The following is a 21,576-nucleotide window of genomic DNA, read 5'->3' on the forward strand; positions in this document are numbered from 1 at the left end:
ATCGTCCCTCAGGGGGACATTTGGGTTACAGTAGAGGGGCAAAAACACAACATAAAAGAGGACATGTGATCACATTAATCGCAACAGTTACAACAAACAACCAAAGAAAATGTATCTGTTGGTTAAAGTATCAAACCATTGGAATGATAGCCATAATAAAGTTCTGATGGGCAGTGCTGCCAAGGTCTAGTGCAAATGAATGATTAACGTTACCCCGGGGGACCTCTGTCTCTGCCCAGAGGGGAGAAGAACAAATTCCCCCAAGAGTGGGTGGTCAGAGCTGGCTAAAATAAGCTGACCAGATTTCTGAAATTAAAAACTGGAACACGGCAGTCAATAATATACCATTAAAATATCCAATGTTATTATTATCTATGAAATAAAAAATTCCGGGGACAATTCGGGTTTCATATGCTGTATGTATGACCATGTTAACGGTCCTGCTCTGATTTGGTATATCAAAAACCTTTGATATTTGGAGGGAGGGAGAGAGGGGGCGAAGCCAGGAGGGAGGGAGGCAGCGGCGAGGGGTATTTACGAGGCAGAGCCGAGCCTCAAGAGAGTGAGGAAGCTGAGGATGGATCCTGCTGTGTCTCTGCTGCTGCTGCTGCTGCTGCTGTGCTGTGGGTCCCAGCCGGGGGCGCAGGCCGCGCCGCTGGGCGGGGAGGAGGAGGTCGCCGCCAACAACACCAGCGAGTCCGAGCCCTACAACAACACCCCTCCCGAGCCCTACGTCGCCAACACCCTCGAGCCCTACGTGGACACCACCCTCGAGCCCTACGTGGACACCACCCTCGAGCCCTACGTGGACACCACCCTCGAGCCCTACCTGGACACCACCCTCGAGCCCTACGTGGACACCACCCTCGAGCCCTACGTGGATACCACCCTCGAGCCCTCCATCGACACCACCCTGGAGCCCTACGTGGATACCACTCTCGAGCCCTACGTGGACACCACCCTCGAGCCCTCCGTGGACACCACCCTCGAGCCCTACGTCGACACCACCCTCGAGCCCTACGTGGATACCACCCTCGAGCCCTACGTGGATACCACCCTGGAGCCCTACGTGGACACCACCCTCGAGCCCTACGTGGACACCACCCTCGAGCCCTACGTGGACACCACCCTCGAGCCCTACGTGGATACCACCCTCGAGTCCTACGTGGATACCACCCTGGAGCCCTACGTGGACACCACCCTCGAGCCCTACGTGGATACCACCCTGGAGCCCTACGTGGACACCACCCTCGAGCCCTACGTGGACACCACCCTCGAGCCCTACGTGGATACCACCCTCGAGCCCTACGTGGATACCACCCTCGAGCCCTCCGTCGACACCACCCTCGAGCCCCATGTCGCTACCACCCTCGAGCCCTACGTCGACACCACCCACGAGCGCGAGCCCGACGTCTGGCTGGAGCTGCAGCTGCTGAGGCAGAGCGTGCACCTGATGGGGGTCAAGGTGGAGAAGATAGAGAAGGAGAATGCAGGTACTGGGGGGGGGGGGGGGGGGGGGTACAGGATGTACATTTAATGTCCAGTGATCAATCTATACAGTACATTTGACTGTTACTCATGTTTGTATTATGTTTATTTAATCCTTATAGATGGCCATTTTGATTTGCAACAGGTGATCAGGTCATTCATTGTCAAATTGAGATTTGTTTATCTGCACTTGAGCCTCATGGAATTTCCTTTTTTGGTGCAGATGCACTTACTCTAACTTATTGTTAGTCAAGTTAATTTGTATAGCCATAATTCACAAGCATATCTCAGAGGGCTTCACAGAATGTCTAGCTAAATCTAGCTGACACGAGAATAACAATTACAGTAGTAGTAATAATAATAACAACATGGTTGAACAATCTTATGATAGAAAGAGACAGGGGGAAGGGGAGTCAAGTCTTTTTTAGGATATATATCATCTCTTTGTTTTCTTGTATACGATATTTATTTATTGTATTATATTAGTATTATAATAGTATTTGTTATTGTTGTTATGCCTTATTGTAGATTCACATTTCTTTGGCATGTATGCATGTATGGGGCTTTATGTGTTGGGTGGAATGCCACCCGTTATATTCAGACTGTCAGACCCTGAGGAGTTAATACTCGTTGATCTGCTTGATCTACTCAAAGACTACATTTATAATATTATTTCACTTAAAGATGGAGTGCCTTAGTTTTTTTTCAATTTCAGTAAGCTGTCCAAATAAAGTGTTAGCGCCTGTTGTTTTCAGTGTTGTCCTACAGAGTGACGAAGGGAGAGGAGGTGGCAGCAGCTCTCAGAGCACAGCTGAGCACCTCCAACACTGAGCTGCAGCTGCAGAAGAAGAATATGGAGGAGCTGGAGAGGGAGAATGCAGGTGGGTGCGACCCCCAACAGTTAAGACCTGGAAAATACCCAATTCGGAACGTAGGATCTCTATACAGTAAACGTTGACTTGACTTGTCTGACTTGGATTGTCTGCCTTTAAATTTGAGGATGTTTTCAGCCACACTGGAAGACGCCAACAACAAGAACAAATCCATCAAAGTTTTGTTGTGATTTGTCTCTGTGCTTCCAGCTCGAGACTCTGCAGTGTCGTCCCTCAGAGACCGAGTGACCAACACCGAGAGGGAGGTGGAGGAGCGGAGGATGGAGGCAGCAGCTCTCGGAGCCAAGCTGAGCGCCACCAATGCCGAGCTGAACGCCACCAACACTGAACTGCACCTGCAGGAGAAGAAGGTGGAGGATCTGGAGAGGGAGGAAGCAGGTGGGACTCCCCGGGGGAACCGCACATCACAGCTGGTGCTCACACCTAATACTGTGTGGAGCACCGCTACTGAAAAACTGTCGTCTCTGGAGACATTTTATTATATTAGAGTTGATCCCAAAACCGGTACATTATTTTGTTGTGTTTCATGTCATATTTACTCGTGCTGAAACTATTCTGTGATTAATCGATTAATTTGAATTTTTATAATCAATTAACTGTTCATTTATCAAATAAAAATACCAAACATTTCCTGGTTTCTTCTTCTTCTTCTTCTTCTTCTTCTTCTTCTTCTTCAAACCCATAGAAGTATTGGTGTGATTTGTCTCTGCTTGCAGCTCAAGACTCTTCAGTGTCGTCCCTCGGAGACAGAGTGACCAACACTGATAGGGAGCTGGAGCAGCAGAGGAAGGAGGCAGCAGCTCTCAGAGCCGAGCTGGGCGCCTCCAACACCCACCATAGAGCCACAGACACCCAGCTGCAGCTGCAGAAGAGGAAGGTGGAGGCTCTGGAGAGGAAGAACTCAGGTGGGACACCACTGTGTTCTTTAAAGCGCTATAATAGGCTTCCTACAGAGTTTCAATGAAAAAATTCCAGACTTTTTACAGACCTTATTTCCTTGATGCGATTGGTTTTCAATACAGTTGACATAATATTCATCGTCTTGTCTCTACTAACTCATCATGGATGATGAAGATTATTCTCCGCTGACAAAAAAAAAGAATATTAGAGGTGAGAAACATTGGGACATTATAACAATATTTTTGCATAATTGTGCGACTTTGACCTGGAAAATACCCAATTATTTTCCCAGATTTTCCAGACCTGTGTAGGAACTCTGTATATACATATATATATATATATATATATATATATATATATATACATATATATATATATATATATATATATATATATATATATATATATATATATATATATATATATATATCTGTATATACAGAGTTGACTTGACTTGTTAAAGTGCTGATTGTCTTGATGTTTTCAGCCACACTGGAAGACAACAACAACAACAACAACAGCAGCTAAAGCAAATCTATAAAAGCTTTGGTTTGCTTTGTCTCTGTGCTTCCAGCTCAAGACTCTGCAGTGTCGTCCCTCAGAGTCAAGGTGACCAACACTGATCGGGAGGTGGATGAGCTGCAGACAGGTAAAGAGAAGGTTTTTTTGTTGCTCATATGAAAATATATGAGACGTCATGCGGAGCTTCATCTTCCAAATCTTACAGCGACATTGATGGCAGCTAGATGTTTCAAGGTGCTCCTGCTAGCGTTCAAATCCCTCCACGGGCTTGCCCCTTCATATCTCTCAGATCTCATCATCCCGTACATCCCCTCACGCTCCCTCCGTTCCCAAAATACAGGCCTTCTTACTGTCCCTTTAATCAAGAGAAAGTCAGCTGGCAGTAGAGCTTTCTCCTACAGGGCACCCTACCTCTGGAACAAGCTTCCACCCAGTGTTAGGCAAGCGACATCAGTCGAAATTTTTAAATCCAGGCTCAAAACACATTTATTTGCACAGTCATATGACTTGCAATAGTACTTTATTGAATGTTATATTTGCTATGATTATTGTCATATTTGCTATGATTATTGTTACTTGATATGTCACTTTACTGAGATAGATACTATATTTGATGATGATTATACTGTGTAATATTTCTCTGTGTATTGTTTTACCTGATTTTAGTGTTCTGTTGTTATTGTGAAGTGTACTGAGACACCTCGGTGTGATTTTGCACTCTAAATAAACTTTGATTGATTGATTGATGTTTGAATTTTAGTTTTTGCCTTCGTCAGATACTTGTTACAGCATGGGGAAATGTTTCTGTGAGGAGACTAGGGCCCTATTTTGTCGATAGCGCACGATCTAAGCGCATGGCACAAGTGCATTTGTGGTTGTGTCCAAGTCCACTTGTACGTGCATGTACTAAGTCCCTTAATTATTCATAGGTGTGTTTTGGGCGTAACATGAACTCAACCAATCAGAGTGTCATCTGCCAGTCCCTTTAAAAGCCAGGTGTAGATGCTGAACTCATCGACAGACCTCCACCGCCACTGAGCCGTTGAGCCAGCGTGGGGTGGTGCCCCGACTTGACCTACGACCCCGTAGCAGTCGGCTAGACACCCCTTTCAAAAAGGGCTTAATTTGACCTACAATTCATTGTCAGTATTTCAAAAACACAGATGATTCTGTCCTCAAGAACAACAATTTTGTATGCAAAGATTTCAAAGAATGTGTTTTTTCCTGCCCCCCCCACACATACACACACACACACACACACACACACACACACACACACACACACACACACACACACACACAGACAGAAACAGACAGAAGGTGGCGTTCTCCACCGCTCTGGGTGGAGGTGATGGAGGACGTACAATAGGACCCTTCAGCGGAGACAGAACGTTGATCTACAGGAAAGTCTGGACCAACACTGGACGGGCCTACAGCTCTGATACAGGTGACCCAACACACACACACACACACACACACACACACACACACACACACACACAGCTAACCTTGTTGATGAATCTGTTCACCATGTTGTGGGATGTCACTTCATAGAGACTTTGCATTATTTCTTCTGCAGGCATCTTCACAGCACCGGTGGGAGGAGTCTACTATTTCAGATTCACCGCCAGCGGTTACAAAACCACAAAATTTACAGGAGTGAAGCTCTTCAAGAACGACTTATTTCTGTTGCATAACAGAGAGAACCCCACCGACACAGCTGACCCCCGCACCTACTTCTCCAATGGTCTGGTCCTGACGCTACTCCCCCGCGACAGGGTCTACATGAAACTTCCCTCAGGGGACACCATCTATGACGGTCCAGGCCACCGCTCCACCTTCAGCGGTTTTCTGCTCTTCACTTTGTAAATGTTCACTTGGAAAATTAATCTAAGCTCTTAGCTCACTCTTTTCCTCCAATAAAATGGTGTTTGCGTATAAAAACAGAAGCGCTGATATATTCACTGTTGACATCTTCATAGAACAAAATATTATTGGGGTGTTGCTCAATTTGAACAATTGTATTAACAGACTGAATTTGAATCACATCATTTCAATTTGTATTGTTTAACTTGTATAATTGCATTGAAGAACTGAATATGAATAGCATCATTTGAAATTGAATGTATTAGTTTGAAACTGAATTCCAATCAACTTGAAACTGAATGTAATGTAATATAATGAAATTGAGAGCAATAAAGATGATAAAAGCAATGGGCAGTCACAGTAAGCACTCCAATTCTGAGAACAGTGACTGGGTTCAGGGCATTGGCAGGAGTATCTGATAGCCTACCTAACATCCATGAAAAAATAGAAAAAATAAATAAAGCTTGCACACTGCAAAGGCTCCAGTTTATGTGTTTTTATTTGACACCGGTGTTCGTGTCTCGCCTTTTTTCATATGTCTACCTAACATCCATAACATGTATAGATACAGATAGATCAATCCATGATCAGGGTGTTGGTAAGATGCAATGGTAAACACACAGAGCTCTATACCGCCTCCTATAGACCGCTCCAAAGAAAGACAGCATGTATATTTAGAAAGAACAGACAACAGTTAGAAAGTGGCTCCTACAGGCAGTTAAACACACAAAGATACTACAGCATAACAGAGTTCAAAAACAGCAACCAACCACTATTGATAGGTGTCGACATGGTTGTTGTTGTTGTTGTTGTTGTTGTTGTTGTGGTGGTGTGTGTGTGTGTGTATAGTAGTCTGTCTAAACTTCTGGACAGTATGGACAGGACGGAGTCTTCAAGACCATCAGTGGCTCTCTCTCATCAGTGGTTTGGCTTTTGGAAAAACCCCCACCAAAACGCACACAAAACCGCCCAAAAACAAAGGCAGATCTATGGGAACAAGTTGCCCTGTAAGTGTAAACCCGCCCAAGGCCCATTTCCCACCCCAAACCAACCTAATTGGGCGGAAATCCCGCCCATCTGGCAACCCTGTGGGTAGTTGGCTTTTCCCGGGGTCGAGTGAGTTCGAATTTGGGGTGGCCTCTGATTGGTTTAACGCTACAGACCGTTAGTTAAGTTAGGGTGAGAGCCTTGACCAAGTCAGGATCACCAGGGAATGCAACAGTGCAGTCGCATTTTTTTTTACCAGTAGCTAAACTCGACCTCAACCACGATGTTCAGCCGAATGCAGCCAACGTATCGGTATCAACCCTCCCCTGACGTGAGTTTGACCATCTTTGTATCCTACATGTTGTTGACGTTACAGAGCGGAGGCTTTCAACTCGTTTGAAACTAATGACAGTTTGCTTGTTGTTGAACTCACCGAACCTAGCTAGCTAAACTCATCTAGCTATCGTAGAATATGGATAGCCTAGTTGTTGACGTTATTTCGACAATTTCGGACGAAAAATACGGACTTGGTGTGCAACCATTTTATGCAGTTGAAAAATAACAGAAGCGGCCGAGCGAGAGTCCAGTCGTGAGAGCGGAGGAGAGGCGGCGGCTCTCTCCACCTCTGGCCGCCGCGCTCTCCTCCCTCTCTCCCCGGGGAGCGGGGGAGGAGAGCCCCGGTGTCATGCCGAGTCATGCCCCGCCGCCAAATGCATCCTCATCTCACGGGAACGTATTGTAATGATTTATACGGAAACTTAACTGTTTACAAATGATATAATTGTCTGGGTAGACGTGATTTCAAGGCCAGGGGGTCTGTCCTGTCTCATGGAGACCGACTTTGATGCATAAAATCCGCATCGAGGTGACTTCCATGCTTGGGGCTCTCTTCTGGCTCATGGAGGCCGAGTTTGGTGCTTAAAATCCGGCTACAGGTGACCTCGATGCCTGGGGGGGTCTCTCCTAGCTTTATGGAGGGGGAGGCCAGTCTCGGCGGTTTGTACCTGCCGAGATTTGCATCCCTGTTTTTAAGTTAAAACAGACCCAAAATGTGGTGGGGATGCAATTCTCGGCGGGGGTGCAAAGCTCGACATGACGGCCCACAGCGCTGGCTTGCTGGCAAGGTGACTGTAGGCCCACACGGAGGCGCAGTGATGGTCACCATCCTGTCGCCTGCTTCAGTCCACATCATCACCACTGCTGTGCTGGCTGTCTGTCTGATCATGTTGTCATGTGGATACGTGACGAATATTTGTCTCGTATTGACAAACATAATACAACGCATCGGACTCAGTTTGCAAGGATTCTGTGCGTGACGTTTTTTTTCCTCCGGATGACTGATTAAGAAACGAACGAAAAAAGAATAGGAAAACAGCTGACTGCGCAAACCATGGATGTATTTAGGTGCAAACAAACTCCACTGTGTAATGTAGCCTCTGCTCAGCTAGCCTTTGCCTCATGCCTGCTTTGTTTGATAACTTCCAGACTCCAGTCTCGGACCTGCAGAAGTTCAGGAAGATGTTCCCCCCACCACGACCGATCAGACCGACTGTGAGTAGCCTAGCTGGCCCTATATGACTCAGAGATATTTACATATTCCAATGCAAACATTAGCAGAGGTTAGCTAAACTATGTCTCTGTCACAGGCTAGCACAGCAACACATTGTACATCATGTAGTGGTTCTCAACCTTGCTAGGCTATTTTGTTATCTCTCTATCTAAATAGAGATAGTTTTATGCAAATCTGAGAATAAAAATAGTATTCGTGTAATATCAGCTACTTTCATGTATTTTATTTTGAGTGATTTGGATTTATTTCATCTAAATTAACTTATATGTATGGCCTCTCTGTGTATAGGCTACTATGGATGTCAGTGGAAAGGGTTTATTGTGAGGATGGTAGCTGACATGTAAAAAGTAGAAATGGAGTGGACTTGTTTGTCATTGTCTATCCTGCTGTTTTTCCTCATCAGAGACAGGCTGTGTCTGCGGTCCTCTCCGGCTCCATCAGCTCCTCTGGGCCCCGACAGGCCATGAAGAGACATGGGAATGAGTCAGCTGACCAACCTGAAGCTGTGGAGAAGAAATCTCGCAGAAGCCAGGTAGAGAACACACACAGAGACACTGCAGGAAATAGGCCACGCCCATCGCTGGGGAAAGCTCTCCGTACACCAGCGTCATTTTCCTTGAATTGAACATGGATAAAAGCTGTTGACTGAGCCAGTTCCTCTATAAAACAGATGAGTTGCGTTCATGTGTGATGAGTTTCAGGATATTTTGCTCTGTATTGACTGCCAGTAGGCTACAAGGTGCCAAAGTCATGTGAAATCTCACTGAATTGTTATCTAACATATGAGAGTTAATTTAGCATCAATCCATACAATCAGTCAGTCACACTAGAGTGTGTGTGTGTGTGTGTGTGTGTGTGTGTGTGTGTGTGTGTGTGTGTGTGTGTGTGTGTGTGTGTGTGTGTGTGTGTGTGTGTGTATGTGTGTGTGTGTGTGTGTGTGTGTGTGTGTGTGTGTGTGTCTCATATACTGTAATATGGTATGTGTAGAGAACAGCTGCCACATCCTCACAGTCTTTATAAACAGCCTAACTGAGTGACAATCACTTGAACTGTGTTCCTTCAGCAGCCTGGAGGACAGGAGACCTCTGATGTCTCCATGATGGAGGTGGAGGAGGACATCTGCCAGGCATTCTCTGAGACGCTGGAGATGATGGATGTCGACGAGTTTGACGCCGACTTTCCAGAGCTCTGCTCGGAGTATGTGAAGGATATATATGCGTATCTGTACCCCCTTGAGGTAATACATGCTCTTTATTTGCGCTTACTATGCTTTTGATTGATTCATTAATATAATAATAATTAAAATGATATAATAAAAAATCGAATACTACGCTGGTTAGTTTATTTTGATATAATATAATACCACCCTGATTAGTTTGTTTTGAGCTGGTATGCTCGAGTGTGTATTTTATATGACAAGGTGTTCCGTCTCCACAGGCCCAGCAGCCAGTGCGATGCGACTACCTGCAGGGAAAACTGATCACGGGAGACATGCGTGATGGTCTCGTGGACTGGATGGTGAGGATTCACTCCCGGTTCACACTGACACCATTCACACTGACTCAAGAGACGCTCTACCTCTCCGTCGCCATCGTGGACCGTTTCCTCCAGGTACAAACTTGTTTTAAATGTTTTCTCGTTCATCTTCTGTGAACTAGCAGCTAGCTAACACTCTTCTTCTTATATGTGCCGCAGGTCCAGGAGGTGCCTCGTCACCAGCTGGACCTTGTCGGGGTCACTGCCTTGTGGCTGGCGTCAAAGTACGAGGAGAATTGGACTGCAGGCTGCACAGAATTCGCCGACGCCAAGACCACAGGGCAGACGTTCCTCAAGGCAGATATGCTCAACATGGAGCAGCTGATCCTGAGGAGGCTCAATTTTGAGCTGGGACGCCCCACGCCAATGGACTTCCTCGGGAGGGCCGTGAAAGTTGCAAGTGTGAGTATATATATACAGTATATGCCAACTGCCATAAATCTATATTTTTTCTACTGTCTTCATGCAGTTGATGTCATCAAGGCTATTAAAGTGACTGTCTTCTGTCTGTCTGTCTAGTCCTATTTAGAGACCGAGCAGCTGGCCCAGTACTTCATGGAGGTGACACTGAGCAACTACGACATGGTGCAGTACCGTCCCTCAGAGGTTGGTGCTGCTGCCCTCTGTCTTGCCCAGCTCCTGCTGGATGGACTGTCCTGGGTGAGTTGACTGAAGTCTAAAGGCCTACAGATGGATTCAAAGGTTAACTATAGCAAGTCAACATGAGTTCATCAGGCAAATGACAGTACTCTGATCTCTCTCCTTCTCTTGTGTTTGCAGTCTTCTCTCCAACAACGCCAGTCCAGGTACAGCGAGGCCCAGCTCAGGCCCATCATGCAGCTCATTGCAAAAAATGTGATGCGGCTGAACGAAGGCACCGCCAAGTACCCGGTGAGTTGGTTTGCCTACAGTGAAGTGTGAATAAGATGAAATGTTGTTTTGAGCAGGACCTACTAACACCTTGTGTTTCCCTCCAGACTGTCGGGATCAAATACAGCTGCACAAAGATCAGCTGCCGTCCTGAACTCCGGTCCGAAACACTCAAGAACATGGCTGCTACTCAAGAACTGTTTGGGGACGGCAGTGACCGCACAGGTAAGAGAGCAGTTGACACAGCTGAGTGAGCGAGTGAGTGAGCGAGCGCACAGTGCACACAGTGGATTGTGAAATTTGCTCGTTTGTTAGCAATTCAAACTCCTGTGAGAAAGCAGATGCTGTTAATATTTTGGCTCGTGCTGACTCTCTCCTCTCCTCTCCTCTCCTCTCCTCTCCTCTCCTCTCCTCTCCTCTCCTCTCCTCTCCTCTCCTCTCCTCTCCTCTCCTCTCCTCTCCTCTCCTCTCCCCTCCTCTCCTCTCCTCTCCTCTGCTCTCCTCTCCTCTCCTCTCCTCTCCTCCCCACCCTTCCCCTCCCCTCTCCTCTCCTCCTCTCCTCTCCAGGAGTGTCAGGTTTACACAGCGTACGCCCCACCCGCCCAGACATCGCACAGTTCAAACAAGGGGTGAAGACTGTGGCGGCCAAGATGGCCGTTGTTCAAACAAGGGCTGAAGACCGTGGCGTGCAAGATGGCCGTTCTCACCAAAGGTGTCACGAATACAATCCAGGTGAGAGAGGGGCGGAATATGTGTCATCCTCAAGCTTAAAGTATAATAATATTAATGCTTTAACAACAACCCCAATGTTCAAACTAACTTGGATAACAAACTAATTCCGTTTTAACATGGGGCTTGTTTGCACTTGACAGCCATGAACATAATATTTAAGGGTCCTGATCACCCTATGGGGTTTATTTCATGATAATGACCGGCTCCCTGTACATTCTACCGCTTATTACACGGCTACGTACTAAAGAAAGCTACGGTAACACTTTTTGCCACCGGGTGTCGCGAATGAGCTAAATTTACCGGACTTCTTTCTGCAGATTGATATGACTGGACTTGGTCCTCCAGTCTTTCAGAACGGCGTGCATAGCAACGGTCTGTTATACCTAGCAGCGGTAGACCGTAGAATGCTGTGATTGACCAATCAGAAAAGAGTATTCAACAAAGCCATGTAATAAAATATATTATAAAACGGCTCTCTCAAATCAAGCAATCTGATTGGTTCACAGCCATTGTATAAATCCAGTAACCCACTCCAATAACCCATGGCCATGGGTTATTGAGTTGCCATGGCAACTCTCTTACTAAAAGGCTTTGGTTACCTCAAATGACAATGTAGAAAAAACAAATGGCGGAGACAGCTGTCAGATCCTTGTGAATCGATCTTCGCTTATAACTTTACTAATACTTCGCAGAAAATTATGTTTTGTACAAGAATAGACGTGGGCTAATGTCTTCTTTGCAAAAAAAAGGCTGTTAACCCCGCATTTAACCCCGCATTTAACCCCGTAACGTTAGTTGGTGTCGGGCTTTGCAGAAAAGCTCTCAGCTTCTCAGCAAGCGCTGAGAATGCAGCGCTGCGCTCGAGCTGCGTGTCGGGCTTTCCAGAAAGCTCTCAGCTTCTCAGCAAGCGCCAGGATTGGCCAATGTCAACTTCAGTCTCCAGAACGATCCAATCAAATCACCCGCACGTTCTTGCGGTCCCGCCTTACAGTAGTGTTTCAACTGACTCTATCAGAATGACATGCCAGTCGGACTTATAGTATTATTATTATTATTATATTATCATACTTGGAAACCGTTTTATAAAAGCAATATACAAGCACTCGAGCAGCATGTGTTGTGGCATATATCTTTGTGGCTATATATTTGCCACAACACACTGGCTCTTATGCTATATTGCTTAAATAACCCCCATGTTAAAACTAAGTAGAATATTGCTTTAAAGGGGAAGTGATACAGCATCTGCCATTACTGTATGAACCTCTACATGCAAATAATGTCTGTTTTCTCTTTGTCCAGGATCACTACCCCGCGACCCCCGGAGACGAGGTTTAACCAGTGCCAGGCCTCTGAAGGTAATGGTAAGACGGGCCGACCTCCACTAACTTCGGTCCCTGCCCCCCCCAGCTCCACAGCCACAGTCCTTGTCACCTCCCCACCCCAAACTGACTCATCACTAACCCCGCCCCCCAGCAGCACCATCAGAGTCCAGCCCAAGCAGCACCTTCCCCCAAGCTCCCCGGAGAGCCAGGACCTGGCAGCCGAATATCTGCAGCACAACAGCAGCACGGCCCTGCTCTTCCTCTTCCTCCTGTTCTTCCTCCTCTTCCTGGCCGCGCTGGCCTACAACTGCTACATGCAGTACCTCCCGGCACCCTGCCTGCCTGCGGCTGCGGGCCGCTCTCCTGGGCACTCACAAGAAGAACCCCGTTCGGCCCTGAGTACCGGGCCTGCGAGGCGGGCCTCTGCTGTGACAGAGAAACTGGACCTGACGGAGCGGCACCCCGACCCAGAATGGCAGCCAAGTCGCCCCAAACTCAGCTCCGGGCGCTGAGACAGACCCTTCCCGAGCTCGCGCCCGACGCCCCCGCACTTCCTGCCGAAGACTCCTCCTCCGCCCCCGAGCCCGCCCCTGTTGTTGCCTCAGACTGAGACAGTGAATGGCACGTTTCACCTAATGTGAGGAGCCCGCGGGCGACCAGGCGGGCGACGAGTCGACCTCCAAAAAGAAAAAGGAGTTCTGCACTCCTTCCTTCATAAAGAAGAACAAGGAAAAGACAGACTAGATCGGGCCAATAACGGATGGGTCCTCACGGCTGGCTTCTGCCTCTTTTCACTTTGCTGTTTGTCTGCGACCATTGCACCGTTTGAGCAAAGCCACACTTCGTACACACATTTCTGCTTTTCCTTGTTTTGACATCATTCGTCTCTACTCATTAATTAACCTGTTGTTCTTTGTTAGCGTGTGCCAATTTTGTATATAGTTTAAAAAGGCTCAACTGCTTGAAGGTTTTTAATGAATCGTTGCTTTTAGTTGTGAGCGAGTGATGCATTCTGTCTCCTCCGGTCCATCGGAGTGGCTTTCTTCTACGCATGTCTACTACTTAAGGTTCCCTCACACACCTGATGTGAGCTTTGGGCTTTTATTGCTCTCGTTTATTTTTATTTTATTTTTAAGAATATTACTCAAACTGATGTCACCACTAGAATGTTTTGGGATTGTATCGAAAACATGTCGAAGTGTCTTTTAAAAACAAGGAATGCAAAAACAGTAGCTTGTATCCTCTCATTTAACCGGTGGTCAATTTTGACAGTGACAGTGACAGTGACAGTTACACTGCATAGTTATGCAGTGTAAGTACACATTAGCACAGGCGAGTAGAACCACAGTAGGGCGATCTTCAGTGGAGGGAAAATACTGTTTAAGTCCATATTCATGTGTCCAAAATCCATTCTTTGTTGCAATTATTATTATAATTGGAACTCACAATCCTCCACCCACAAATTAAGGAAATAACACTGGATACTGTAGTCACGCTGTTTTAGTGCTTTGAGCTTTATGAGATTATTTGAACCTTTCACACAGTGGAATCATAACAAGTAGCACTCTGACTGGTGCTTCAACACCAGGCCCAACATCACTAGGTGCGTGTTGGTACTTCCACAAGTGATACTCTATGTATAGTCTGCTAGTGGATTCAGGTGTTGAGGACAGTTGGTAGCCTCTGATATCTTGCTCAGTGAAGGAATGTATAAAAGAAAAGATTCTCCATTTTAATTTTCTTTGGCGTTTGCTCCCTAGTTTCTCTCCATCTCAGTGAAAGGCAGAAAGCCGTGACAAATGTATTATCTTATAATAATTGGCTTTGTTTGCGGATAATGAAATATAGTTTTATTCAGCTTTTTCTCACGGTGTGGATGGAGCCATTGTTACTGTCTGTGAGAGAGCACTGTGAACCACCGCCTTTTAAAAAACCACATGGGAACTGCATCTAGATGTCATGGCGTATCATTTTGCATCATATTGAGTAGATACAGTTGTTACAAAACATGTGAATGATATGATCACTACTATGATGCTGCATGTCAGAGCCCCTCAGCCTGGACTCTCCTGTGTAAAACGCCACTTCAAAACAAATCCACTTCTCAATGAGTATCTGTTGCTTTCCGGTTTGCGGTCGAGACACTGTGGACATTGGGGACGCAATTCTGTTTTGAATGGCATTGATGTGTGATCAATGATGTGCTTGCAAATATAGCAACAGTTCACACAGTGACCTGAACGGGCGCCACTGCCTGAGACAGAGAATGGCACGTTTCACCTAATGTGAGATGCCTGACAAACCCCCGGCCTCTGTTAACGCCACAACAAGTGGCTTATTTTACAATAGGTGAAGGACTGCATGGCGTTAAAATGCATAGAGCTTGTTCCGTCGACTTAACGGCCTCTTTCAATTTTGTTATATTGTATATATTGTGTATTGTATATAGTCATGGTTTTCATTTGAGTCTGATTATTTCTTTGTTCCCATTTAAATGTGTCATTATACTGTACCATCTACAGACTTAATACCACCACCTCTTTTTCTCTCATGGTCTTTTTCAACCATGAATAAAAAAACTCTACCTTGGAAACCATTTGTGTCTGAATTGTGTCTGATTGTAGCTCACTCAGGTAGATGGTGTGTTTACAGTTACAGACCATGTTGAATATAGGCTGCTTGGTGGTGGGATTGTGAATTTGTGGAACAATGCCGCCCCCATCTGGCGGAGTCAGGCTACTCGGCTCCGCCACTTGTAAGAAAATAGAGGTCCAGGAACGAGTCCGGAAATCATCGATGCAGCCCTGGTTCTTCACAGTTTTCGCCTATGGGAGTTTTGAATGGGTTTTTGGCGCGATGCTTCTAATAATCTCTCTGGACAACGCTGGCTTAATCTAACGCGAACCAGTGTTTAGTAACATCATCTTCACACATGAAGACCACTTTTATGAGTTTTGAAGCTTTTATGTGCCGTTAAAAGGGTGGCTAGCTAGCAAACGGCTAAATGAGACTACAATGTCGACGCGGATATTATACGTCATCACGAGTGAAAGCGGAAATTCTTTCTCTCGCGCCTTCGCGTGGACGCCTATGCGACACTGTGTGTGTAGTTCTGGATTAGTTTAGCACGAGCTTTTTACCTCTAGGGCTCGCATTTACGCTACAAAACTCATGAAAGTGGTCCTCATGTGTGAAGATTATCCCGCTGAACCTTGGTTCGCGTTTGATTAAACTTGCGTTGCCCACAGACCTTATTTGAAGCATCGCGCCGAAAACCCATTCAAAAATCCCATAGACAGAAACAGTGAAGAACCAGGAAGTTCGGGACTTCCGCATTCAGCCTACAAAAATACGTCATCCCTGGAGCTCTATTGAACTCTTCCGATCTCCTAAATGGGCGTGGTTCTCGGCTTGTGATTGGCTGTCTGTCAATATTATGAAACTTCATTGGCTGACCAGTCTCCTAAGGGGGCGTGAAAGTGGCACAGGTACAGGAAGTGACTGGAAGTTAGGGTGTCTCTATCTATAGTTGCAGCTTGTTCTGCACAACACATGTGTCGTTCTCTGGTGTCAGAATTGATTCATTTCTCTTTAAGAAGCCACCAAAAACGTGCAAATGGACGGTGAGTTTAATCTTCAAAGACAGCTCTGTAATATCGCTCTAAAATACAAGTGCCTAACGCTACATAACAGAGTACAGACAGTTAATGTTCGCTCGTATGCTGCCTGAACCTCCAGCAATTTAGCTAGCGTTAATGTTGCCTTTCTTTTCTGCAAAATAACGTACAATAACATAGCCTACTACTGTATCATTCAATAGCCTTTTTAAACCAACATGATCTGCTTTTCAGTTCGGTATGCATCCCATCTACGAAGCAGCTGTAAATTACAATTCCCCACGATCTTCTTCGACCAAAATACACCACTAAGGTGGTACGTCAGTGAGCAGTGTAGTTTAGCGTTAGCTAAATTTAAAAAGTATTTTTTATGGGTGCTTTTTCGATTTGAGTATGCCGAATCGAGGGGTGGCTCTTAAGGAATCAGAAAAGATCCTTGGTCACTTTTGGTCAGATAATGTATAGCTTTGTCGAAGCAAGGCGACATTACATTACTAGACTTTTGACTTGACGCCTGGACAAGTTGGAACTTGTAGCCTATAAAAGAATGGAGAGTATCAGCCATCAGGTCAAGTCTACAGAAACTGGGGGTTTAATTGTAAAATGCATATTATCTGTCCATTGTTGGTGATACACGAAGACATTTCTTTTTTTTTAAAGTATGTTTATTCATTTTTTAGCCATCAGAGGGGCAAATAGCCATCGAAGAATGCAATAACAAATAACATGCCCTCCGTCCCCAGCCACCCACAACACAACACACACAATCTCCACAAAAACAACAACAGCGAAACACAAGACCAAACACACAAACAAAAACAAATGCACAGAGCACCCACAGCAGGCAGAAGGTTAAAAAAAAAAAAAAAAAAAAAGCACAGCAGGGGTATGCAGACCCAACAAATGGACAAAGGCCCACCACACGTCACACGTCAGACCATGCCAGTCCGCAGAGACCACTCGGAAGGGCCCGGGCCCTATCCTCTCCAATATAGTCCAGAAAGGGGATCCAGATTTGAAATAATTTGAATGGCCCATCCTTGAGCCAAAAGCTGATAGCTTCCAGAGGGAGAAGTTCACGAAGACATTTCTAATTTAAATGTTTTGTATTGGCTTGGAGTAGGATAATGTGGGCAATGTAATAATTCATGTTTTATCCATGTGTTTTGGCACAGATGGACTTGTTCGAGCCAAATTCCCTCCTGACCTGGAGAAGATGCTTGGTGTTGAGGTGAGCAGACAGATTATTTATTTACTTTAGTTACTTCTGAGAGATAATGCCGCCCATCAGTAAGTAATAGTAGTAGCTACTTTGTCCACGTGGGGAAATTAGTTTTCGGTAGAAAAATAATTGTTGGCGGCGTTGCATCAAAATAGGCACAGCACATCAAAACATGGTGCATTATAGCAGCAGCTGGTGGTTACAACAGTATATCAAGTAAATAAGAGTAGTTCACTGTTAGTAGTAGAGTAGTAAGAGTAGTGCAGAGTTAAACTAATGTGGAAAACATGCTACAGCGTCAAAGCCCTCGCCATACGTGCCGAGGGCTGTGCTGCGTCTGGTGAGCCAGACTCATTGAAAAAGTATTCCGTTAGAATGCATATGAATATCGATGAAAGTCTATATGGATTTTTCCCACAGTAAATTTCAAACCTAATAACCTGTGTGAACTTCATTATCGTCTTCCTCTCATCTCCAGTCTCAAACGAACTCTCAAGCAGACACTTTCGTCCAGGCTTTCCTGAGGAACAGCATCCAGTCCAAGTCACAGCAGGATCTGAAGGAGCTTCTGGCTCACAAAGCCGTGATCCTGGAGTACGCCCGGCCCAAGAAGAAGAAAGAGAAGAGCCACAGCAAGAAAGCCAAAGGGCTCAACGCCAGACAGAAGAGAGAACTGAAGGTTTTCCACATCAAGCCCGAACACCAGAGGTTGGTTGGTAATCAAAAAAATCTGAATTGTCACAGTAGCTGCATCCTAATCATTTCTTACTGTTAAAATGCTACACTAGCCGTAAGCTAACTGTTGTATGTTCTCAACTCTAGATATGAACTTTTCCTGCCACTACATAACCTATGGAGACAATACATTATTGACCTGTGCAATGGATTGAAACCATCCTGGTGAGTATCGGTTTGGAGCTCAGTGGCGTTATCGCCCATTAGAGACCACTTCAAATGTCTTTTCATCTCTGTCCTATAGTCTTTTGCTTGGTTACCAGTTGTGTTACATCTCTAATAAACATCTCTATCTTTTGTAGCAGTCCACACTTTGTTCAGCAGAAGCTTTTGAAGGCAGACTTCCATGGTGCCATTATCACAGGTAGGAGTTCACTTTTGCTTTCTGTGATGAAATCCCACTCTGTGATGGCCCACCGCAGAGCGAAGCTGATTACCGCTTCGCCGCATGCAAACGAGCAGAGGTGGAGATAATTAATTAGAATTGCAACGGCGCTAATACAAGGCCAAGCAATGCACACAATATAGCCCATTAGCGGCAACTGCGCATGCGCTGTGTACAGCGCCTCATGGCAAACAAGGAAGTAACTTCAGTTACTCTTGGTTAGTTTGGTTAATCTTTGTTAGATCTCGGTGTGTAGATTTACTTTGAAAATGGCCCGTTTCCAGTAACTTTGGATTATTATTTTATCGCGTGGTGAGTACACGAGGCACAACATGTACATGTGGGTGTTTCTGGCGCTGTTGCAATCTGTACCATTCACTACCATAGACACTGCATGAAATAGGCCACGGCCATCACGGGGGAAAGCTCTCCATTCGCTGCCATACACCAGCATCATTTTCCTTGAATTAAACATAGCTAAAAGCTGTTGTGTGGTGGGCTGTGCAGACAACAAATGTAAAAAATCGCCAATTCAAGTTTTTTTTGTACTCCCGAGCAAAACAAGGAAGCCGTTGAGAATTGGCGAGAAGAAAAATGTGGGTTTAGCTGTCAAGGAAGTAAGTTGGAGTGTTCATCTTCCGGATATATGATCTTTGTGTGCAACACGTGACATAGGAGAACGCACTTATCTGGTTCAATAAAGGTTAAAAAAAAAGGGAGAACGCCAGGATTGGGGGGGGGGAGTTTTTGTTTCCCCCCATTTTGGGTGTGGTTTCTGAATGATGACGCGCTCCGCAGTGTCTCTATTGTAGCACTAGCAAAGTGGCAGCGGGGGCTGTACCGCCCTTTGTAGGGAACGCACAGTGATGATAAAGGCATCCACATTATCCATTTACTGTCTGCAATATGGCAAATAGGCGAATCTCCCAAAATGTTGCCGTATCCCTTTAAGGTTAATATCAAAATTCAATCGATCATTGTTACGCCAAAATATTTCAATACTTCAGTGTTTCCCCCAGAACATTATTCTTAATCTTATCAGGGTGGAAAAGCCGCTGAAACATTTAGATCATCATGGAACACTAATTAAGGATGAATTTACACGCACAAAAAAACGTTAAACAATAACAGAATAGACTAAGCCAAGTGTTGCTATGTTAACAATTGGTTGTCGACCATGACTTGGATGTATTTCTGTAAGCACTTCCTATCTTTGTCACTTTACTAGCATCTTGTCTTGTTTTGCACAGTGGTTCGGTCCAGATGCCGTCATATGTTGGAACTACAGGGATTCTGGTTCAAGAGTTCAAACACGTCTTCAAGATCATCACCAAAGAGGACCGACTGAAAGGTTTGCCCAGCTGAATGTCTCTCACTCACTCAACACTAGGGATGTTCGATATTGGCTTTTTTACCGATATCCGATATCCGATAATGTCCAACTCTTAATTTACCGATACCGATATCAACCGATACCGATATAAGCAGGCTTTTTTTCCACCAAAATTTCACGTAACAAGTTACATAATGTAGCTTAATGTAGCTGAAGAGTTTAATATATAATATGCATGTTGTGTTAAAGTTGTAAGTGTTAGAGAAGCGAGCTTGTGACCAGAAGGTCGTCGGTTCAATCCCCGGGACCGGCAGGATAAATCTGGGTGGGGAAAGTGAAAAGGCAGCGCTTGCCCCTCCCTCATTACCACCACTGAGGTGCCCTTGAGCAAGGCCCTTAACCCCCCAACCGCTCCAGTGGAGCTGCTCAGTGGCCAACAGATCAGACTGTGGTTGTACTGGTCAGCTTCCAGGTATGAATGTGTGTGTGAATGTGAACAGGGCACTCCTGAAAAAGAGAGCATTGCTCTCAGTGAGACTCCCCTTGTATTTAAAAAAAAAAAAAAAAAAATCGGCATGAAAACCGATACCGATATTTTCCGATATCGATTTTTTTATGCTAATATCGGCCGATAATATCGGACATCCCTACTCAACACCTGTTTTATTTAGAGAGCTTCACGCTATCTCCCTCAGTTCCCTCAGTATCTCCCACGCTATCTCCCCCCCCCCCCCCCCCCGCGCATTCTTGTTGTCTTTTCAGAGCAGGTTTCAACCCAGCGATCAGACTTGTGATGAAAAACCTTGCGCTCTCGGACGTCTCTTAAGATGTTTTGTCTCTTTCTTTTGCGACAGTGATCCCCAAGAGGAACAGCGTGTTTGCGGTGGAAATCAACGGCTTCGTCTCCCACATCTACGGAAACAAGTTCCAACAGCGTGCCAGCGAGCGCTCCGTCAAGAAGTTTAAACTCAAAGGGACCATTATGGGCTGATATATGTGCCACCTCAAATTGAATTTGAATTGCTCAACTTGAATTCGAAATTTTTCATTTTGAATTTGAATTGCTCTTTTTGAATTCGAAATTTTTCATTTTGAAATTGAATTGCTCTATTTGAATTCGAATTTTTTTATTTTGAAATTGAATTGCTCTATTTGAATTTGAATTGCTCTATTTGAATTAGAATTTTTTCATTTTGAAATTGAATTGCTTTTATATTTTGAAATTTTTATTTTTTAATGTGAGTTGAAAAACTGAATCTGAATAGCATAATTTTAAACTGAATTTATTTGCTTTGAAATTATTCAGTTTCCACATTCCTATTTCAAAATTCAATTCAAAATTTTCAGAATCTTGTGTTCAAAAATTTCAACATGTGTGTGCGCCATCCGGGTCCTTCAAGGAGGAAGAAGAGGAAGGAGGAAGAGCAATCGAGCGCTGATTGACCTAACTCCTTTTTGGCCGAGGCACCACACACCCACTCCCGCTAGAACTATTTGGTCTTGTTGTATTCAGGTTCGCTACAATCATAGAAGACCACTTTGAGTTGAACAAGGATGTTTATACAGTATATATCATTGAACAGTACATGACAGCGAAT

General features: G+C 45.1%; 1 protein-coding gene and 2 pseudogenes across 3 annotated transcripts in view; 2 read left to right on the forward strand and 1 right to left on the reverse strand.

The window, feature by feature from the left end:
- The window catches only part of LOC310799849, a 449,550-nt pseudogene that overhangs the window by 108,083 nt on the left and 319,891 nt on the right, over positions 1-21,576 (reverse strand). The window contains exon 4 of the transcript in view: positions 9,054-9,184. The product of the transcript in view is annotated as an uncharacterized misc_RNA (transcript). The remainder of the gene's footprint in view (positions 1-9,053; positions 9,185-21,576) is intronic.
- LOC310799818 (uncharacterized protein) lies at positions 578-6,015 on the forward strand (the record flags this gene model as incomplete). The annotated part of the gene is made up of 7 exons (XM_083662436.1): positions 578-757; positions 1,328-1,493; positions 2,586-2,759; positions 3,098-3,286; positions 3,856-3,930; positions 5,107-5,250; positions 5,383-6,015. The coding sequence occupies 7 exons, from the start codon at positions 578-580 to the stop codon at positions 5,670-5,672; spliced, it is 1,218 nt and encodes a 405-aa protein (XP_083518562.1). The 3' UTR covers positions 5,673-6,015.
- On the forward strand, positions 16,217-21,079 carry LOC310799693 (ribonuclease P protein subunit p29-like; annotated as a pseudogene). The gene is made up of 7 exons (XR_014553989.1): positions 16,217-16,309; positions 17,479-17,534; positions 18,004-18,233; positions 18,348-18,425; positions 18,563-18,624; positions 19,896-19,996; positions 20,833-21,079. The product of XR_014553989.1 is annotated as a ribonuclease P protein subunit p29-like (transcript).

Source organism: Poromitra crassiceps, assembly GCF_964638095.1.
Source record: "Poromitra crassiceps genome assembly, chromosome: 28".
In the NCBI taxonomy this organism is placed as follows: Eukaryota; Metazoa; Chordata; class Actinopteri; order Beryciformes; family Melamphaidae; genus Poromitra; species Poromitra crassiceps.